Below are 8,820 nucleotides of genomic sequence, written 5' to 3' on the forward strand. Positions count from 1 at the left end.
AAGAAAATTAGCTCTTCGTTTATGTTTACTGCTATCTTTTTCTAGTTTATTAAAAAAACTTTATTTTAAGAGATTTTACTCATATCTAAATTAACAGTTGCTAAATTTTACAACTTGCTCTGATTAAGAAGACAATCCTAACTGGCCTAGACCAAAAAGCCTTTACCAGATGTTTCCAGCATCGCTGGTATGTTTAATGTGGGTCAGTCACTCTACTAAGCAGTTCCCATTCTGAGAATTCCGTCCAGGTGGTGCCACAGTGACAGACGGGGAGAATGAGGCTGGGAGGGAGACTGCGGTTTGAGCCTCAGCATGCCTCCAGAACTCTGGTCAAACTTTCACTGTCATGCTATAGCCTTTAAACTAAAACACACGTGGTACACATGAAAAACAAAGGCTACTTCCAAAACCCATCTCGCTGTCATCAAGTCAATTCTGACTCATGCAGATCCTACAGGACAGGGTAGAACTGCCCCTGGGGCTGCTGAGACAGTAACTCTTTATGGGAGTACAAAGCCTGTCTTCCTCCTTCGGAGCGGCTGGGGTAGTAGACCAACGCATAATCCACTATGCATCCAAGACTCCTCAAAGGCCTCGGAGGGAAAGAAAAAGTGGGGCTTCAATCGACACTTCAAATAATGTGTTCCACATCAATTATCAGAAAAGCAAACGCTTTACTCACCAGTGGAGAAAGGACAGCCACTCCGTGAAAGCGAATTAGCGAGATGCTTTCAGATTGTGCAGGTAAAAAGTTCTCCCTGGATAGTGACGCTTCCTGGATTGTGGCGAGACTTTTCTCGCAGAACTTCTCATATTCCTCCATTTTCCCACAATCACACTACAAGAGGGAATTTTTTTTTAATGTGCTGAGCAAAACAGATCTTAATTATTTGGCCATCTTATAAAGCACTGAAATAGTCCTCAAATTCTCAATTCTTTAAATTGTTTCACTGATTAGGAGCTAATTCTTGGGAATAAGAAAGTACCTAAAGACCCAGGTAATCTGTTAAGCTAGTTCTGAGCACTGTGATTTAAATCTGATTTTGAAGATTATTAGCTTAGAAAAGTATTAGGAACATAACAGTAAAATAAAACCTTCTACCACGCCTTGAGGACGACGATCCCAATTAGAACAGCCAGTCCACAAAGAGGACCACATTGCCAGCCCCACTATGAGACATGACGCCCCTCACTGACCCATGGCCCTACAGGGGACAACACCAGAGACAGTGTGGGAAATGCACCCGATCTGATCCTGCCACACCGAGGCAAAACACTAAGGGCGTGCAACAGAACAAGAAAATGGAGCAACGAGGTCCCTAGGGAATGTTAAAGGTGGACTTTGGGGCCAGGGCATGGTGCCCCAACAGACTGGACTGGAAAACACTCCTAAAGGTCAACAAACAATCCTTGAACTACAAGCTTTTCTTTCTTGTTGTGTTTTGTTTTGCTTTTTCTGTCATTGGTTTGTTGTTGTTGTTGTTTTGTTGTATATTGTTGCTTGGTTTTGCTCTGTCTTGTTTTAGTGCATATTATTATCTCTGCAGGTCTGTCTAAATCTGGAGGAGAAAACAACGGGACCGACTGTTCCGTGGAGACATTGGAGATGGGGAGGTAGAGGGAAAGGAAGTGGTGTTAACAAACCCAGGGACAAGGGAACAACAAATGATCCAAATTGGTGGGGAGGTGGGTGTGGGAGGCCTGGTAGGGCATGATCAAGGGTAATGTAACACAGAGGAACTGCTGAAACCCTGGTAGGGACTGAGCATGATAGTAGGACAGGAGGAAAGTCAAGGGAAATAGAGGAAAGATCTGGGAGGCAAAGGGCATTTATAGAGGTCTAGATAAAGGCATGTACATATGAAAATATATTTATATATGTGCATAGATTTATAGGTTTAGTATTAAGGTAGCAGAAGGACATTGGGCCTCCACTCCCTCAAGAATACTTTCTTCTATTAAAGAATACTTTCTTCTATTAAATACTTTCTTCTATTAAATTAGCATTCTATGATGCTCACCTTCCCAACACAATGGCTGAAGACAAAGCAGGTAAATAAGCAAAAGTGGTGAAGAAAGCTGATGGTGCCCGACTATCAAAAGATATAGTGTCTGGGGTCTTAAAGGATTGAAAGTAAACAAGCAGCCATCAGAAGCAACAAAGCCCACATGGAAGAAGCACACCAGCCTGTGTGATCACGAGGTGCCAAAAGGATCAGTTATCAGGCATCAAAGAACAAAAAATCATATCACTGTGTGCTCACCTCCATGATACAATCGCTAAAGACAAACGGGTGCATAAGCAAATGTGGCAAAGAAAGGTGATGGTGCTCGACTATCAAATGCTATAGTGTCTGGGGTCTTAAAGGCTTGAAGGTAAACAAAGCCTGTGGGAAATAAAAGGATTTCTCCCAAGTTGTTTCCCCCAAATATATGCCAAACTTAGCTGCTTGCGAATGACTATATACTTGGAGGTCATCAGGAGTAGCCATCTAGAGCAAGCAGACCTTCCCATTCCTATGGGCACACCCCTATCTCATCCCCTTCCTGTTACGCTTATGCCTATCATACATCCCCTTCCTACAATGTGTATGCTTATTGTACTGCCCCTTCCTGTGACGTGTGGTTACCTGTAATCATGTCCCCCTAAGGAGAGATAACCCTTGGTTAGCAATAAAGTGGGGGCTCTCCTGCTCTTGCTCCCAAGGCTCTCGCCTTTTGTTTCTAAACAGTTTTACTTGCACATAATCTACATATCATACAGTTCAATAGATCAAACAAATCAAGAAGAATTGTATAATCATTACCACACTCAATTTTAGAACATTTTCTTCTTTCTTGTACCCCCTTTTATTAGCACCCCATACCCCCACCCCCACACCCCAGCCTCCCTTGCCACACCCTTAGGAAACCATCAGTCTAGTTACTGTCTAAAGAGTCGCCCATCCTGGATTTCACATAGTGAAAAACATACAAAAACAAAGAAACAAGAAAGCTAACAACACTAACAAGCTAAAATAGAGAAAAACTTCAATCAAGCAGAAAATATTAAAAATTAGAACTTCAAAATAGGTCAAAAGGGAGATGAAATGATAAAATGTTAAATTTTAACCTAACTGCATCTGCCGTAATCCACTCTCCAATGCACTCTGTCTGACAGCCAAGCTCTTCACCTCTGTGCTCAGAGGGGATTCACCAGACTTCACTCGTGTGTGGCTCACCTTCACTTTTTTATTCCTAACTGAAACAACTTTTAAATTATACCCACTTCTCATTCATTGACATGGTTAGGTTTCAAAGGCACGTGGTTATACACAAATTAGCATTGTTAAAATGGAGAATGATCACATTAGATCACAAAAATGGAAGCGGATTACCTCATTACTTAACTGCTGTATTCCTTCATTACTGACCGTTACATAATCACAACTGAGGATCATGATCCAGGCAGACTGACACATCACCTTAACCACTCAATGTTTGTTACTGCCATACATAGGTCATTGAACACAAAACAGTGAGAGAGTTTTTACTATAGAAATAAGTGCAAAATGACAAGTGATGAGTAGATGTACGTTGTTGACAAGTAAGAACACGGGCAAACCATCAGAAACAAAAAGCCCACAAATTTCACAATACCTAGGAAGCAATGACGTTGGTACTGAAAATACAGGGAACCCGGAAGGATCAGCCACCATAATCATTTGTCTCAAACCAAAACCAAACTCATGTCTAGCAAGCATTAAATACTTATTGCCTATTTGCATAGCATTACATGTGTGGTACTGTTTCTTTCAAATAAGAAAATATCTAAATCATAGCTAGCAAAGGTATGTAAACCAGAAAACATAATACAATAGTATTCTTTAAAAACAGCAAGCTAACAAAAGAAAGAGAGAAGGCATGATATGGAATGTATACTTCATGATATGGAATGTATAACAATTAAAATCTGATTTTGTCTTAGGCTTCAAGGCACTTTGAGTTACACTATAGTGGCAGGGATAAATTACAGCTCAATTAGAAATGAAGAAAAAGCATATTCAGAAATATGATAAAATTCTAAAAAAATAAGATGCATTGCAAACTTTCACCCTCTAGTAGTCCCATGGACACCAAAACGTCTTCCTATCATCCCATCTATTGCAATTATTTATATGTTCATTTTATGCAAAATAGCATTTAAATTTAAAATGAATGGTTCCCTAGAGTATGAATGAGATTATTTTGCAACTTTATGCTCAAAAAACAAAAAGTATTATATGATATGTGGATTATGTGCCAATAAAACTATTTTTTAAAAAGGTGAAAACCAAAACAAGTTATCTTATTGTATTTGTCTAGATTAAAACCCATGTTAAGATACCTTAACAACCAAAATTATGCACCACCTACAAAGATGTGACAGTAATTCAAATGATCCCATTTTTGCTAAAATATTTTTAACACAGTCAATGTAGTTAAATTGATTCTAACTCATAGTGACCCTATAGGACAGAATAGAATGGCTCCACAGGGTTTCCAAGACAGCAAATCTTCAAAGAAGCATCTTTCTCCCACAGGCCAGCTGGTGGGTTTGAACCACCAGTCTCGAGGTTAACAGCCAAGTGCATAAACACTGAGCCACTAGGGAACTTAAACAGATTCTCCATATAATTAATATAATCTTTTATAAACTCAAGCAAAGCATGTAATTCTATTTTAAAGAATGAGGAAATTAAAAGAAATTAAATACTTCATAGTAATGGTTTATTCTCACTTAACAGCATCATATAAATATACTTCATTGCTTTAGAAAGTTAGATCCATGTCCCTTAAGCGATAATAATATATTACACGTGTGTTGACATAGTAACATACTATTATCATAGCATAATTAACAGCATACAGCCATCTATTAAACAGTCAAATAAAGGTACAAATTTAGAGATTATAGAAACTACCCAATGACCCTAGAGCGTGACTGGTGGCTTCAGCCCCCATGCGGCTCTCACCTCCTCAGAGAGGCCATCCCTTTCTGAGTGAGTCCCTCAGTCACTGTCACATAGCCCTGCTCTTTCTCAGGTTCCACAGCACACACCACCATCTGAAATTATCCTGATTTTTTCCTGGGGTTTTTGTCTCACTTCCTCCACCCAAATATTAGCTCCACAAGCAGAGGTGCACCCTCAGTCTTGTTCACCACTGACTCTGACTAAATAGAAGATGGAGTAAATAAAGTGGGAAAATTGGCTCACATAATAAGGTGAGTCAAGAGACAGGAACGAAAAAATAAAAGCAACAGTGAAGAGGGAAGAGGAAGGGAATTTCAAGACAGTATTACCATGGAATGGGAATTCATTGTGCTCACAGGGAACCTGTATGTGGATCCCTTGCTCTATCTGCATAACTGCAGAAAGAACAAGGGACTACTGCCTGGTTTAAAGGGGAAAAGGGTGTGCCTCAGGGTTGCTCAATCTGTATGCTGAGCAAATAATCAGAGAAGCAGGACTATATGAAAAAGCCAGCATCAGGTTTGAAGGAAGGCTATTCTATTAACAACCCGCAACATGCAGATGACACAACCTTGCTTGCTGAAAATGAGGGCTTGAAGCCCTTCCTGAAGGCAATCAAGAACTGCAAGCCTTCAGTATGGACTACAACTCAGTAAAAGAAAACAAAATGCTCACAACTGCACCAACAGGTAACATCATGATAAATGGAGAAAAGATTGAAGTTGTCAAGGTTTTCATGTTGCTTGGATGCATTGTCAATGCTCATGGAAGCAGCAGTCAAGAGATCAAACTGCAGTAGGTAAATCTGCTGCACAAGGCCTCTTTAAAATTCTGAAAAGCAAGGATGTTACTTTGAGGACTAAGGTGTGTCTGCCCCAAGTCATGGTATTTTCAATTGCCTAATATGCATGTGGAAGTTGGACAGTGAATAAGACTAAAAAAGAATCGATGCATTTGAATTATGGTGCTGGAGAAGAATATTGAAAGTATAAATCTGGTGCTCGCTTCGGCAGCACATATACTAAAATTGAAAGTATAAATCTGTCTTGGAAGAGGCATAACCAAAATGCTCCTTAGAAATGAGGATGGTGAGGCTTTATCTCAGGGTACTTTGGACATGTTATCAGGAGAGATCAGTCCCTGGAGAAGGACATCATGCTTGATAAAGTAGAGGGGTAACACAAAACAGGATGGATGGACTGACACTGGCTGCAACACTGAAATAGAAGAGCGATTGTGTGATTGTGTGCACGGTGCAAGACTGGGTAGGGCTTCCTTCTGTGATGCATGGGTTCGCTATGAGTCGGAGCTGACTGGATGGTACCTAACAACAGTTGCATGTTTGACCCTATTTCATGCTACCTCTAAACTAAAAGGTAACCATTTAAAAAGCGAGCAGGCCTTCCCCATATGATTAAGCAGGAGGGCACAATGTTTCTCACACCACAATTACCACTGTCAGCCAAGTTTTATTTTAAGAGCGTGTTTGACTCCAAGGCCACCCAACCACAATCTACTGGCCTATACTTTAGCATCAGGCATTACTGGTCCATTTCAGTGAATAATTTGTCAGCTGCAACAAGTTCAGACAGGCCTTGTCTTCTCTCTTTATACCACACAAGGGCTACTGACCCTTCTCCAGGAGAGCTTCTTGGCAAACCCCATAGACTCGGGACTCCACCCTCCGCTCCTCATCAGTACTACACCGGAAGTGTCTCGAATAGGAGTGGAGAATGGCAGAAGGAACAAGCACAGGCGGCCTTGTTTTTCACATCCTAGCTGGTTGCCTACCCATCCATGAGTCCTTTGACTGTCTTGTTAGGAGAAATAAATCCCAAACTGCTTCACCTTCAGCAATGAAGGGAATAAAAAGCCAACTTACTAAGGAGCCAGAGCACAAGCTAATAGCTGATGTGGGGAATGATATCAAGTGAATTGGATTAATCAAGGCAGGGGAAGATTCCCCAGAGATCTCACTCACTCACTGCCAGCGTCAATACTGACTCACAGCGACCCCGTCCTTTCGGAGACTGCAATTGCTTATGGGCACACAAAAGCCCCTGTGGTTTCAAACTGCCCACCATGCTGATCCCAACCCAATCCAACCATTACACCACCAGGGCTCCCCAGAGGTAGAAACTTTAAATTAAGGAAGTCGGCAACAGCCAGTAACGATTGTTAACCCCATAGTACTCAGCCAGTGAGGTACCAGGGGAGGGGCTCACGAACTAGGGAATATATAATGCTCCTGAACTGTGGTTGGGCCCCGTAGCCCATTTTGTCCTGTGAGGCTTGGGCATCCAATTTAGCACAATCGACTAATAAAACCCCTGTCTCGCTAAAGTGGGTACAAACTAGATTTCCTGAGCGTTTGTCGATGGCAAACACTTGTGATCACGGATTAGTAACCTCATATGGGATAAGGCGCCTCGCCCCAGTTCTCCCTTGGGAGACCCATCCAATAGGGTCCAAGTCGGGGTTTATCCCCACCCACCCGTTCCCAAGAGGAACTGAGAAGGTATCGGGTGTCGCACATCCAGGTGACAATAGGAGGAGGTTTCTCGTTCAGGTACCTACTCTCTACAAGTCACTTACCATCCCCAGGCCCCTCAGTTTCCTCATTTGTAAATAGGATCATCGGAGTCTCTCTCAAATGGAACTTTGTGAAAATTCAACGAGACCCGTCAATGTAGGGCAATTCGCACAGTGCAGGGTATCAGAAAGCTTTAAGAAATGGGGGCAGGGGGGCTGTTTTTGGTTCCTGGGCAGATTCAAATGTCACTTAAAAACCGTGCAGAGGGCGACAACAGCTTTCTCGTTTCTGTTTCCAGACCATCAAATCCAGGTCCAGGAGCCAGTCCTCATGCCTGAATGGGGTGTGTGGACCTACAACAACCAGATCAGAAAACCAACGGGCGGGAACCCCCTCGCAGGATCAGGTCAATCTTGAAATTTAGCTGTTTTATTACCCTCCTGCTCCGGGCCCGAGAGTCGCAAAGGCATAGTCAATAGCACTCGCTCCTCGGGCCTTGGGCGGTGATGACCGCGTTCAAAAATGGCCAGCACCCCCTGGGGGCCCTCCTCCCCCAGCGCCCACGGAAAAGACTCGGCCCCCGCAGTCTCGTTGACAGGAGGTGGCTCTCGGGCGCCGGGCTGCGGAGGGTGGCGTGGATCTACCCGGGGCTTCTGCCCGCAGCCCAGCCCCCTCCACACCCACCCATCTCGCCCAGCTCCTCCGCTGAGCTCCCAAAGGCCCACCAGGCGGTGGCAGCACCCGAGCATCACCTGCGCGCCCGGGGCCGCCGGTCCTGCTCCCGAGCTGCAGCCTGCACGGCCGGACCCCCCGGCTGGGCTCGCGGCCCGGGAGCCCCGCACCTGCCCTCAGCCCCCGAGGGTGCCAGTTCCGCCTCGCGGGTCGCCCCTCCGCCCCGCCCCGCTGAGGGTCACACACACACACACACCTTGGTGTGCTTCCTCACACTCCCGTCGGTTTTCCTCCCCTCACTTCGGGCCTCGTCCGCAAGGCTCAAGTGGTACTGACAGAGCACAGTTCGGTCCACCGCCGCCTTCTCCTCCTCCTCCCCGCCATATTACGGGTCTCTGGCGGCAACGCGGGCTCCTGGCAACCGCCGCCGCCACCGTTCGGGCTCCACCTTCTTAGGGCGGGCACTTCCGGCGTTGGCTTACCCAACCGTTGTACGGGACGAATCTACCGAAAAACTATAATCCCGGGGTGCATTGCGCTCCGGGTTACGAGGCCTCGCCCAATGATAGAGAACGTAGACTTCCTGGCAAACGCGATGCACGCTGGGAGATGTAGTCTTAA

General features: G+C 44.3%; 1 protein-coding gene across 3 annotated transcripts in view; it reads right to left on the reverse strand.

Annotated features, from left to right (window-relative positions):
* Positions 1-8,586, reverse strand: part of CCP110 (centriolar coiled-coil protein 110) — a 32,972-nt gene extending 24,386 nt beyond the window's left edge. For 2 of the 3 annotated variants that reach the window (XM_004705745.3, XM_004705744.2), the window contains exons 1-2: positions 8,456-8,586; positions 683-838 (exon numbers count right to left, since the gene is read on the reverse strand). In XM_004705745.3, coding sequence (XP_004705802.1) covers positions 683-823 — 141 coding nt within the window. In that variant the 5' untranslated portion in view covers positions 824-838; positions 8,456-8,586. The remainder of the gene's footprint in view (positions 1-682; positions 839-8,455) is intronic. The other variant, XM_045285882.1, reaches the window with a different exon arrangement.
* Positions 8,587-8,820: the final 234 nt, after the last annotated feature.

This window comes from Echinops telfairi, unplaced genomic scaffold, assembly GCF_000313985.2.
Source record: "Echinops telfairi isolate 266 unplaced genomic scaffold, ASM31398v2 ScPeMD7_5;HRSCAF=22, whole genome shotgun sequence".
Lineage (NCBI taxonomy): Eukaryota > Metazoa > Chordata > Mammalia > Afrosoricida > Tenrecidae > Echinops > Echinops telfairi.